The sequence below is a fragment of the Syngnathoides biaculeatus genome, chromosome 4 (genome assembly GCF_019802595.1).
Source record: "Syngnathoides biaculeatus isolate LvHL_M chromosome 4, ASM1980259v1, whole genome shotgun sequence".
Lineage (NCBI taxonomy): Eukaryota > Metazoa > Chordata > Actinopteri > Syngnathiformes > Syngnathidae > Syngnathoides > Syngnathoides biaculeatus.
Genome location: NC_084643.1, coordinates 7,099,423 through 7,113,359, shown reverse-complemented (window position 1 = coordinate 7,113,359; position 13,937 = coordinate 7,099,423). Strand labels below are relative to the sequence as shown.

Sequence of the window (13,937 nt, the reverse complement as noted above, 5' to 3'; positions counted from 1 at the left end):
AGCTAACACAAAATGGGCGTTCAAGAACGGAGTAGTTGAGCTCCATCACACTGGTCTGAATCATCCCCATCCATGCTTCAACGTGTGCCATTCGACAACTTATCGCCGAGTTCGCTGTGTTCGTCTCAGAAAGACGAACTCAGCGAACGTACATATATGTGCATTTCTTTTTACCAACTTTTGTTTTAAGGTTAGGTTATAACGTATGTTAGCTTCCTCTATGTAGAAGAAGGGGAACTATGAGACCGGGGGATTTCCCAGTACACGTCTGATATGTATCCGGAGTTAGTAATGCAAGCGCATTCATCACAAGGAGACTTTTCAGCACGGGGGAGCGCTCAGACCGTCACACCGGCCCTCTGCCCATTTTGATCTTTGATTTATTTGTGGCCCGCGGCATGTTGTAAAAATAACATTTGACACACACACACACACAAGATTTTGACCTGTAACCTCCTTGGCGGAGGTTCAAAAGGCGTGACGTCTTTACACAAGCGGCGACGCATAAATTAAACGCAAAAGTTGTGCTGGGGTCGCCGTGGCGAAAGAGCCGCCGCCGCAGTCATGGCAATGACCTTGTAGCGTCGCAACCGCCTTCTGTTCTGAGGGATGAATAAAAACCAAGCTCGCGCACGTGAGCGACTCGCGCTATCGTTCAGAAAGACTTTAACGTCGCTTTCAGCTTTGAAAGACACACGCTGGCTAATTGCGGTTGATTCCGACTTATACTGATAGCTTGAACCATAAAGGCAGACAAGACAAAGAGGATGAACACACACGCACGCATTTGTACACACTCGGATATCGACCTGCTCCATCAATGTGACATTATGATTATTGGCAAGTCATAAAAGCTTTTTCAGGCTGTGACCTTGTGTAGTACATTAGCAAAGCGAGGCGGAATGGGGTGGAGAGTGCGGGGCGGGAGGGAGGGTTATATAATAATAATGGCAAATGTGGGAGTGACCTCTCAAGGCCTGCAGCAGACCAAAATTTACTACATATGAGAAGGGGGGCGGGGGACGGAGGGGTGGGGGGGGGGAAGCATGTCGAATCAATGCCTTTCAATGGTGTGTTTTGTGTATAAAGCTCGTGCGCCTACTTCATGAAATCACGTGACTTTTGTTTACGTCGCCATATCGCCGGTCAAGCTAAGCATTGCTCAACGCTAAGCCGTTTGGAGACAACACAGAAATACGTCCTGTAGCGCGACGCCCAGAGTCTTGTCCGCTACCGTCAGACGTTTAGAAGGTGAAAATAAACAACTGTACGTGGAAAAATGAGATAAACTCGGCATAGAAGACCCGTATTTAATGCCAAAGTCGATGTTTTCACCGATTAAGAAATTGGACTGTTAATTCGCTTCTGCTTGTCTTGGATAACTGGATCTACACGTGGATCTGGAGAGTAAGTCATCGAGATTTACACGGAAGAGATGGAAATCGTAGAAAAGTCTGGACGCATACGAATACTTTGTTGCTGGATCTGTTGTCATCAGGAATAAATCCCTTATAGTGAGAGATTTGACGGGTTGTGAACGTATAAGCGTGTTCGGTGACACGTTAACCTTTGCCGGAATCCATCGAGCTTTTCAGCTAGTATTCAACACAAATACTAATATTTAAATAAATGACCCCTGGTTTTACACAAACTCACATTCATTTACTATGATTGGAGGGGAAAAAAAGACGACAGAGGCGTCTCCAACGTACACGGAAGTGTATTGCGGCCACACGTTAATCTCCGTAAACCTCTCTGCGACAGACTGTTTATTTTCTTTTTAAATGTGCATTGTTCTCAAATGAGTCAACTTGGCATTATAAATACTTCTTGATAATTTGAGATTGAGAAGAATAATTTCTACCTGAAATTGCTGCACAGGCGTGTGTGTATTTTGGTTGGGCACCATCCGCCATGTTAAATTGCCGAAATTCATTTGATATTTTCTGGTCTTTTCAGCTGGTACTCCATAGAATGATCTATTTGAAAATCTGTCCCATCTGTTGTGACAACCAACAGCACAACAGGTCTTGTGCATTGTGAATATTCTGCTCCGTTTCAATGTCTCCCACAATGTCGAGCAGCTCTGTTTGACCTGCAATATGGCGCCGTGAAAATGGTGACGTCACGTGCACGGGCTCCATATGGCATTAAAAGTAATTCTCTGTGCGCTCACTGAAGGTTTATACGTGTCATATACGGACTTATTTATCAGCATCCTTGATGAGGCCGACGCATGACGGCAACACTTCAATGTGACGCACAGGAAGGTTATTTGAACATCCACTGGGCTGGTTTATAAACGTCCCATTAACAGTAATAACACGTCACTTGACGCTGATCGAAAACACACAAGCTTGATGGAGTTGCACATTTTGAAAATCTTTCGTGGTGGTTTCCCATCCAAAGCAATACATTCAACCATATAGAGTACAAGACATCCACCCATTTTATTTGCCACTTATCCTCACGAGGGTCTCAGGGCGTGCTGAAGCCTATCCAAGATGGGCAGGAGGGAGGGGACACCCTGAACTGGAGAAAACCCACGCAAGCACGGGGAGAACATGCAAATTCCACACAGGCGGGGCTGGGATTGAACCCGGGTCCTCAAAACTGCGAGGCCAATGCTTTACCGGCTGATTGCACGTTAATTAAAAAGCAGGCGGGTGTAAACAACGGGGGCGCAAAGGTGTTCAATAAAGACAAGAGTGGAACGCAAAGGTAATTTTTACGCTGCCCCTGAAAGCCACCATTTGTCTGCCGTGCGCTTCGCGGCGTTACGCGTGGAAGGCAAAAGCGTCTTGATAAATGTTCATTTTGGCTCTGATGCGACAATTTTACAGGAATCGTTTCAAAGGGGCTTATTTATCTCTCTAAATCCCATATTGGCATCACTTATTAATAAATAAATATTGGAAATTAATTAAAGGCTTTACGATTCATTCAATGTGCTTAAACGCATTTTGTACACAACATTGCCGACTCTTTGGCACGATAACCTGTTTTTCATATTCAATAGATTTTGGATTGACGTAATCAAATTCAATCGCAGAGGTTTGAAGCGCTCCCGGCGGCTCCCCGCAAAATGTTTTAGATTATAGCATCAAATTGGTTTTGTCCGTTTTCTCCGCGTACACGTTCCAATTTTTAACACATGAACTGACGTTAGTGCTTTTAAGCCCGGCGCTCGACGGGCGGCGCGGCCCAACGTGACTGAAATGGACCATCAAAAAAAAAAAAACAAAAAAAAAAAATGACTGCAATTGTCGACTTTGGGCCGTACACAAAGCGATTGAGCGCCGCGCTTCCTCCGGCATTTTGCAACACAGAGTGGAATTCCCGAGTAGGATTTTGAGACTACACATACCGTATACTACACAGTATTATTATGTTCTTACTAAACCACAAAAGCAGTGCGTTTCTCAGCCAAGAAGCCAGATGGTCAGCGCAGGAACTGAACAAGAATGTGGATATTTTCAGCCTTCACTGACTGCACACGTGCATTTTCCTCTCCAGAGGCCCCCTGCATTTTGCTTGCTAGCCACAGGTACATATGAATTCATAAACATGAGAAACTATAAGTATTATACACTATCTGCAGTATTTTATGTCTGCATTGGCTGTCTATGTCTGACTTTGATGACTGATGGTGAAGAACCATTGCCGAACCCCGCGTACTGAGCTACAGCAGTCGGTTTAGACCACGTTGCTTGTGGTGTCTCGGCCCTTATAGAGCTCCTGCACGTGACGTCAACCATTTTCACGGCGCCATATTGCCGGTCAAAAAGAGCTGCTCGACATTGTGGGAGACATTGAACCGGAGCAGAATACTCACAATGCCCGAGACTTGTTGTGATGTTGGTTGACAAATATTATTCAAAGAGATCATTCTATGAATACCAGCTGAAAAGACCAGAAAAGATCGATGGATTTCGGCAATTAAACGCGATGGATGGTGCCCAACCAAATACACACGCCTGGGTAGCGATTGCTTCATTTCAGGTAGGAATTATTCTTCTCAATCTCAAAGTACAAAGAAGTATTTAGAATGGCAAGTTGGCTCATTATAGAATAATGCGTTAAAAACAAAACAAAACATGAAGCCGTCCCCAACGTACACGGAAGCATGTTGCGGCCACACGATAAACTTCGGTAAACCTCTCCCTGACAGACCTTTTTTTTTTTTAAATATGCATTGTTCTCAAATGAGTCCATTGCGTATTTCAAAAAAGAAAATAAACCGTCGGTCACACAGAAGTTAACGTGTGGCCGCAACATCCTTCCGTGTACGGAAGCCTATTCCAGCAGTTTATTTTCTTTTTTTAAATACCCGTTGGATTCATTTGAGAACAATGCATATTTAAAAAAAAAAAAGTCTGTTGGGGAGAGGTTTGCTGAAGTTTAACGTGAGGCCGCAACACGCTTCCACGTTCACGAGCCGTCAACCTGTTGTCTTTTTTTCCCCAATCATAGTTAATGAATGCGAGTTTGTAAAACCAGGGGTCATTTATTTAAATATTGGTATTTATGTTGAAAAAATCTGAGTGGCTGCATCACTATGTGGGATTTATTCTTGATTGAGAACAGATCCAGCAACGAAGTATTTGCATGCGTCCAGACTTTTCTACGGTTACAAACTCTTCCATGTAAATCTCAATGATTTACACACCAGATCTGCGTGTGGATCCAGTTGTGGAAGTGGGTTAACGGTCCACTTTCTTATCGGCAAAAACATCGACTTCGGCATTCAACATGGGTCCTTTATGCCAAGCGTCTCTCACTTTCTAAATGTTTAACGGTATCGGACAAAACTCTGGGCGTCGTGCCGTCTCCAACTGACTTAGCGTTGAAGAATGCTTTGCTAGACTGTCAATGTGGCCAGTCACGTGACTTCAGTGAGGTAGGTGCACGAGCTCTATAGTTTGTGGCGTACTCGAGACGAACAAAACGGCACACCGCGCACATAACGACGCCTCCGCTGAAATTCGGCTTCTCCCCAATCGTCGCGTTTCATGTCACAGTCTCGTAGTCTCAACTCGGCGCTCACAACACAAGATTCGCATTTCCAATTGTTGACTTTTTCCAGCAGTTCAGGGAAGAAAGCTCACTCTTAACCCGTCCCACGCCGCGAGATCATTCATTCAGGATCGTGTTTCAGAGACATCTGATAATCGGATCTTTGTTGACTTTGATCAGAATCGGTCTGGAAGGCAAATTCGACTCGCTTATCGGTACGTACGTCCGCTTCTCCACCTCACAACTCTTTCTCTCGCCATTCTCACACTAGCATCCTTTTCCATTTCTGCCTTGCTTGTCCTGACTGAAACACACACCAGCTCATTGGCTTTCCTGCCACTGCCCCCCCCCCCCCCGACCCCTCCCCATTTAACCATCTGATCGCCTCAGCGCACTATTAAGCAATCAGCACGTCGCCATGAAGACTCCCCGCTTAGCACTTCTCTTGAATCAACATCTCGCATCATGAAGTCAATCATGTGTAGACACTGCTTGAGGTTGTTTGCACATCTTTTCATTTGTGGTGCTGTTGCACCGCCGCCTGCTACCAAATACGAATGACAATTAAAAACGCCAATTTAGAAAAAAATCATACTTTCAGACCTTTTAAAATGTGTGTTCATTTTGGTTTTCGCAGGTCGCCTTAGCCAGTTCTTTAGTCTTGCTAATTCACCACCAGTAGATCACCAGCGTCGGCTCTCTCGAAGGGAATGGAAGGACCGCAATGCACCTTTTTGCTAATATTATACAGTTTTCATGCTGAATATGAATCTTAAATCCGTTATGAAGGAAACATTTTTTGATTATCTGCAACAGGCGACAAGGTGGCTCAGCTGGTAAAGCTCGGATTCAATCCCGGATCCGCTCGTGTGGGTTTTCTCCGGGCACTCTGGTTTCCTCCCACATCCCCGAAACATGCAATATTAATCGGACACTCTAAATTGCCCATAGGTGTGATTGTCAGTGTGGCTGTTGGTCTCAATGTGCCCTGCGATTTTCATTTAGGTCAAAGTTCGCGGACTTTAAGTCCTAAACACTTATATTTTCCTGCGTGAAAACATGAAACGGGATATCCATTTTATGGAACAGTTGAACATGTGTTTTTGTCTAGATAAGATAATTTGCGAAATTACAAATTCCTTACACTTTAAATCAATGTCCTAAATGAACTTGTGCTATGGTGTATGTCATCTTTTTACTGAAAATTGCTCCTATTTTGTTTCCTTCGTAACGCTTCCGGGAGCCTCTTTTGACGCCACCAAAATCGGAACTGTGAAGGACGACCCCACATTTTCCACCTTTGCCTTTCACACACACACACACACACACACACACGTTTTAAAAAGTCTATTTCGATGATAGAAACCATTACGTGCGCACCCACGTACGCGAAATGAACGGCGAGTAACGGCGGCGTGAAATTTGGGGCTTTCGCAGCCGGAGCGGGGAGGCTTCTCTCGCTCCGAAATTTCTCAATCTTTTGTCTCTCGCCCTCGGTGTAAATCGATGCGGCTTCTGAGAGACCGGCTGGATCTTAATGTAATTTTCCGAGTGCGCAGCTTTTCTTCAAATGTGCCTCTTAATCACATCACAGATGAATCTCGGATGAGTGTGTGTGTGTGTGTGTGTGTGTGTGTGCGTGCGTGCGCCGGGGTGGTCACATGGGGTGTCACCATCCAGCCCGGGTGGGCTACACATGTGCTGTAACCGGCTGTGCGAGGTTACAGCAACAACTTTGCCACGAATCAAGCCAAACGTGGTGGGACGTTAAATCTTGTCAAAATTAGCTGACGCGGAGTCACGGGTTGCCAAGCAACAGAAAGCAGGTTTGTGGAGTGATTCAGCAGTGGGAGAGGAGAAGGCACACACACACACACACACACAAAGACTCCTCACACCCCCTAAAAAGAGAAAAGAATACCTTTCACAAGGACGACAGATGGCCATTATGAAAACGATTGCATTGATCATCCTATTAATAACGGCCGTTTTGGAATAATTGAGGCAAAATCCAGTGCAAATGTACTACAACCGCTCTCGAGCGAGTTGTCTGTCTAAAGTCGGCGCAAAATGACATCCGGTATTCAATATTCATCCTCAAGCTCATGAACCCCGCAAAACATCTGAATGTGTCTGACCCGCGTGGAAGCAGGAGTTCAGAACATTCAACCGGACTGGTTACTCGGAGCAAAATTTTACTTCTTTCACAGAATGAATAAAGTAACTGGAACATCCATCCGTTTTCTTTTCCGCTTATCCTCACGAGAGTCCCAGGGAGTGCTGGAGCCTATCCCAGCTATCAATGGCCAGAAGGCGGGCTACACCCTGAACTGGTCGCCAGCCAATCGCTGGGGCACATAGAGACAAACAGCCGCACTCACAATCACACCTTGGGGCAATTTAGAGTGTGCAATTAATGTTGCATGTTTTTGGAATGTTTGAGGAAACCGGAGTGCCCGGAGGAAAGCCATGCAGGCAAACGTAAGGATTCAGGATTCTGAGGTCCCGGGTTCAGTATTGGACCCGAGACCTCAGAACTGTGAGGCCAACGCTTTACCAGATGATCCACCGTGTCGCCTGTTGCAGATAATAAAAAAATGAAAATGTTTCCTTCATAACGGATTTAAGATTCGTATTCAGCATAAAAACTGAACTGTAACGTAACTGAAATGCTATTTGATATTTAGATACATTTTTCATTTACAATTTAATGTAAAATGTGTAGTAATAATAATAGTTATTCAATTTAAATTGCCTTATTAGTAGAGTAATTGTATTGACAATGGATAAATCTGATTAATTACCAACATAATTGATCAAGTACATTTTGGTAGATGCACAAGTCATGAAAATTGTGTAAAAAAAAAAACATCTAAAATGAAATTTAAATGATTATATGAAATATAAGGCGAGACAGTGGGATCAGCTGGTAAAGCGTTTGCCTCACAGTTCTGAGGTCCCGGGTTCAATCCCGGCCCCGCAAGTGTGGAGTTTGCGTGTTCTCCCCGTGCCTTGCGTGGGTTTTCTCCGGGTGGGCACTCCGGTTTCCTCCCACATCCCAAAAACATGCACCATTAATTGGACACTCTAAATTGCCCCTAGGTGTGATTGTGAGTGCAGCCGTTTGTCTCGATGTGACCTCCGATTGGCTGGCAACCAGCTCAGTGGTGTACCCCGCCTCCTGCCCGTTGACAGCTGGGATAGGCTCCAGCACTCCCGCGAACCTCGTGAGGATAAGCGGCTAAGAAAATGGATGGATGGATAAGTCAAGGTATTATGCCGTAGGTTTTTTTTTTTTTTTTTTTTGTCTATTGACGATACTGTGCGCATACAATGAAGTATAAATGAAAAACTCCAAAATACTCCACATAGCAGCACATCACGGCAAATTTCTCCCGTGAGAGTGATGACATCAGCGCAACACAACTGGAGGTTCACTAAATGCCATCCCGTAATATCATCGCTGTGATTCCGGCGGGTTCCCCCACGACCGCTGTTGACTCATACAAACATTTGTGTCACGCGCGCTAGTTGTCCAGCACATCAAGAGACACAACATCGTGCTGAAGAGGGAGCTGGGAGAGGGCGCCTTCGGCAAAGTCTTCCTGGCCGAGTGCTACAACCTGTCACCTGACCAGGAGAAGATTCTGGTGGCTGTCAAGGTAACGCCCACGACGTCGGGTAGATTGAATCTCGTGTTTAATATTCAGACCTGCCAGGCGCCCGTTCTGCTGAATTGAAGAGATCAAATTCATCTTTGGATTGAAGGTGACTGTCGGCACACAAACAATAATGCCAGTAATGTTGTTGTTCTCGACGGGGGCGGGGGTTGAGTCATTGTGAGCTCCGCAATATTTTTTTTGGGGGGGCGGACCAGCGTCTGCCGCATCATGTTCCGGAATATTAAACCTCCATACAAGCCAATGGACAATTTTTTTCAAAAATTGTTTACCCCGTTCCTGATTGTTATTACATTTAAATTTAAAGAAATTTCAATATTAGAATCAAAGACAACACAAATAAATACAGAATTTAGTTTTTTTTTTTTAATATTTTTTCATTATTAAGGGAGAGAAAATCAATATACCCAAATAGCTCTGTGTGAAAATATGATTGCCCCTCCTGTTAAATCATAACTGAGGTGTTTATTATACGTGAGTTGAATTTGTCAAGCACCACCCAGGCCCGGTACTCCCACACCCGTTCTCGATCAAGAAATCACTTCAATCGGACCCGCCTGACAAGGTGAAGTCTCAAATGTGAGACAACGCAATTCAGGAACACATGACAAAGAAAGTAATTTCGCTCTATCAATGTGGAAAACGTTCTGATGCCATTTCTAAGGTTTTGGGATTCTAGCGAACCACAGTGAGAGCCACTAGCCACAAGTAGCGAAAACATAGAATAGCGGTGTAGCATCATAGGGGTGTCCCACCCACCATACTGACAGCCAATGGCGCAGTGACGACTCATCCAAGAGGTCACAAAAGATGACACAGTAACATCCAAAGAACTGCAGGCATCGCTTGCATCAGTTAAGGCCGGTGTTCATGACTCCACTTCACAAGAAAGCGACACGGGCAAAACTGGTCTTCACGGCAGAGATCTTAGATGGAAACCACTGCCGAACAAAAATAATATTAACACTCAATTTTGCCAGAAGACATCTTGAAGATCCCCAAGACCTTTTGGGAAAACACTTTGTGGTGTGACGAGACAGAAGCTGAACTTTTTGGAAAGTGTGCGTTCTATTACGTCTGGCTTAAAAGTAACACCGCATTTCATAAAAACAACATCATACCAAGACTAAAATACGATGGTGGTCATGTGATGGTTTTGCTGCTTCGGGACCTGGAAGACTTGCTGTGATAAATGGAACCATGAGATCTGTTGTGCTCCGCGGGGTGTCCGGGCTCTCCCTTAGAGATGGGCTGAGAAGTTCGGTCATCCGGGAGTGGCGCTGCTCCTCCGCATTGAGAGGATCCAGGTGGGGCGGCTGGGGCATCTGATCCGGATGCCTCCCGGACGCCTCCCCGGTGAGGTGTGTCCCAGGACACGCTGGAGAGACTCTCAGCTGGCCTGGGAACGCCTCGGGATCCCTCTGGAAGAGCTGGAAGAAGTGGCTGGGGAAAGGGAAGTCTGGCTATCCCTGCTGAAGCTACTTCCCCCGCGACCCGACCCAGAAAAGTGGTAGAAAATGGATCGATGGATGAATTCTGTTGTCTCCCAAAAAATCCAAAAGGAGACTGTCCAGCCATCTTCTCATGATCTCAAGATGAAAGGAATTTGGGTTCCCCCGCAGCGCAATGATCCAAACCACACCAGCAAGTCCACTATGAGTCCCTCAAGAAAAACAAAATGAAGACTTTGGAGCGGTCGGGTCAAAGTCATGACCCGAATCCGATTGGGATGCTGCGGAAAGGCATTTCACGCTTGAAAACACCCCAATTTGGATGCATTACACCAATTTCCGCAAAGTGGGCCAAAATTCCTTTGCTCCCCTTGCAAGTTTTGAAATCATTCGACTGCAGTTGTTAGTTATTACCAGTTATTACCAGTCAGTAGGTTTTTAGGGGGCCATCACGTTTTCAGACGGGGCCAAGTGGCTTTGGATTTTACTCCTCCCCAAGTATTAAAAACCTTCCAATCCAAAAATGCATTTTGTTTTCATGCTGTTTTTGACTAATATTTAAATTTGTCTCTGTGTGAAGAACATTCCAAAAAATCAGGAAGGGACAAACTTTTTCTCACCACTGTATGTACACTCTCCGCATTAAAAATGTATCAGAAAGACTTCCTTTGCTAGAAAAGTCAGAATCCAAAATCACCGACCTGCACTAATTCAGTCGGAAAATCATAATTACAGTACATATATGTACAAAACAAAATAAAGACACTTCTAGGCCATTAATATAAAACATCCGTATGAAAAAAGTCAAGTGGGAAGTGTGAAACTCAAACTATTTTTCCACTTTGTAGTTATGACTTCCCTCAGAGGGCCGTTATGACTGTGGAGCCATATAAATGAATTATCACTACATAAAATGACATACATGCAACAAATTGATGGATAACTTGTTTTGAAATCACAAGCAAAATAACAAAAAAAAAGGGTTCAACTATTATTAACTGGGGGGAGTGGTTGCAGGAGTTGACTTACAACAAGACAATTTTCATTTTTCCTGTTTTCACAAGAAAGATGAATTCCGTCAACATGATTTGCTTTCCCGGACCACATAAAAATGATATGGTGGGCCGGATCAGGCCCCCCTCCCAGGGCTACGAGTTCGACACGTAAACGTTATTTTTTTTTTTTTTTTTGACAAATGGCGGCCATCTCTCCGTCGATGTGGCTTCCCAATTAGTCAAACGCTTCCTTTTGATTTATTTTATCCGAGAACGGAAGTCCTTGATTTTCCCTTTCCCCGGACTCCGGGTTCACCCTCCTCACGTTGCAGTTTGTCGCCAGTAAGCCGTCGAATTAGAACCTAAGCCGCGGGCGTCCGAGTCCCATCGAGCCAGTTTGCCTCCCTGGAAATCCCAATTTATCTATTCATCCATCTCGCCATCGGGGGTGGGGGGTGCGAAACTCAATCCGATGGAGGAAGGCTGCTCATGAACAATACATAACCTGCGAGCGATTACGCCATTTACACATCTTCCGCTTCCCCTTCACCTGCGTTACTGTGACGTGGGCGAATCGTTCCAGCAGCACGTTGACTCACGAGTGCCTCGACGTTTTTCAACTTGCGGGTTGTCACTCGGTCACTATTTTGCTTTTGTGTTCGCGGACAAAATTTTGAGTTCCAAGCGAATTATCAACTACAAAAATAAAATGGTAAATGGAGTGTAATTGACTGTAATTTCCGGCCTTTAAGATGCGACTTTTTTCACGCGCTTTCAACCCTGCGGCTTATGCGGTGATGCGGCTTTTTTTCTCACGGCCGCAAGGGGGCACTGAGCGGAAAACTTAAGTGAGACTGGTGGAATATATGTGCCAAGGAAGTGACTTTTACCGGTATGTTTTGTTTTTTTTAACCGACCCTGCGCTAGCGTTAGCCCTGTGCTAGCGTATTGCTGCTGTGTTACTTCCGTGTCTTAATGATTTTTACCGGTATGTTTGTTTTTTTTTTTTTTTTTACTTGCCCTGTTAGCGCCGCGCTAGCATTAGCACCGCGCTACCGTGTTGCTGCTGTGTTATTGCCGTGTCTTCATGATTTTTACCGGTATGTTTTTTTTTTAACTGGCCCTGTTAGCGCCGCGCTAGCGTTAGTGTTATTGCCGCGTCTCAGTGATTTAGGTATGTTTTTTTTACAACCTGTGGTGCCCAAAGCGCTTCGCGGGGCCTTAATTTCGAACCTTTCTTACATAAGAGGGTTGCTGCTGCTTTGCACACTGGGAGAAAATTCGTCTTCAATGTCTTGCCCAGGGACGAGCTGTCACGAAGCAAGGGTGCACGGGCAGACCCAAATGCAGGACTCCAAGACGAGGACATGATGTTCAATGGGTTTTAGTATAAACTAAAGTTGTGCACAACAACAAGGTCCAAGAAGGCAGGATCCAAAAAACAAGAAATAATGTCCGATAACCATGAGACAACTAAAGAGCATAACAAAAGCGTGACTTGACTATAATGGCGCAGTGGCAGAGTAACCCAGGATGCGGTAAAGCATACTCAATGAACTGGCCGTCGCTGACGCGGAAGTGGAATGCACATGTCACGAGCTGGGACTGGGAACGGCAACCCATCGGTGTCCAGCTCTGCCACCAAATGAGCCGCAGCAGGCGGAAAGCATCAGTGACTTACGTATGTACAAACGGGAACGGAATGATGACGTTCCAATTCATTTCAATGGGGAAAAGCGTTTGGACTATCCAATCCAAATTGAGTGAGGGGCTTGTTCACAGAACAAATGAAATTAGTTCGACAAGCCACTACTGTATTCCCTTCTCGATTGTGCAAGTGTACCTAACGCCACGCTCCGAAAAGTGCTGCTTGGCTAATGTTCATTCATCATGAAATAATTGGACGCAGTCCATTGATTACACTCGTTTTTTTTCTTCTTCAATTAGTTAATGTGGCATGTTCTCGCTCCATCCCCGTCCTCCTCCCCTGCCGGAATGCTGTGAGTCACCCTTTCTCACCAGGGTTCCTGCGCCACCACCACCACCCCCGTCGCCCTCCTCCCTTTTTGCGACATCAACCGTTGGAACGTCAAACCGGGTCGTCGGAAATAGATGAAACGACTTCAACCGGCGGATGTAAAACTTAATCAAAATGAGCCGTCTTCACGTTTAAATGTGAAGTCGGTCGGTAGGTGTTGTTTCTACTTTCTCAGCTGTGGTGGTGTACTGTGTCAATGAAGTCGGCAATTTCCGAAACAGCGTTTTTAATCGCTGAAAGGCATTTTTTTTTTTTACTCAAGTGTAGCAAGTACTAGATGTCCATTACAGGCAAGCGCCGATTACATAATGAGTCACGTTCGAGAAGGTGGCTCGAAAAAATGCTACCAAAAAACTTTGGTCCTTTTTTTTTTTTCATGGATGATTCACCCCGATGATTAATTAGGGCACGTCGTCTGTGAGAACGGAGGCCACCGTTTGACGAACTGCGGTACGTTTAGTTTAGTTGTTCAGGTCGTATGTTCGAATCTCAGGCTGGAAAGTTTTTAAAGCGCAACGTTTTTTTTGTGGAAGATGCACTCAATTAATTGGGGCAGAGTATCGATTGTATCGGAGGTCACTATTTAAGGAAATGTGTTTCTTGCGGATTCAATTCATAACAATAAGTTCGAGTAACCCTAGTCACAGCGGCGATTCTGTGCCCTTTTGTTTGATCCTGTCCTGTTGAGTTGTAGTTTGCCCCATCGGACCTTGCTGCATGTCCTTTGGATCCCACCTAGCCTAGCGTTTCTGTACCT

At 45.1% G+C, this 13,937-nt stretch overlaps 1 protein-coding gene across 5 annotated transcripts in view; it reads left to right on the top strand.

Moving 5' to 3' along the window:
- ntrk2a (neurotrophic tyrosine kinase, receptor, type 2a) overlaps nt 1–13,937 on the top strand; it is a 96,449-nt gene that overhangs the window by 60,464 nt on the left and 22,048 nt on the right. For all 5 annotated transcript variants that reach the window (XM_061817205.1, XM_061817204.1, XM_061817203.1 and 2 more), the window contains one exon: nt 8,548–8,678. In XM_061817205.1, the coding sequence (XP_061673189.1) occupies nt 8,548–8,678 (131 nt within the window). The remainder of the gene's footprint in view (nt 1–8,547; nt 8,679–13,937) is intronic.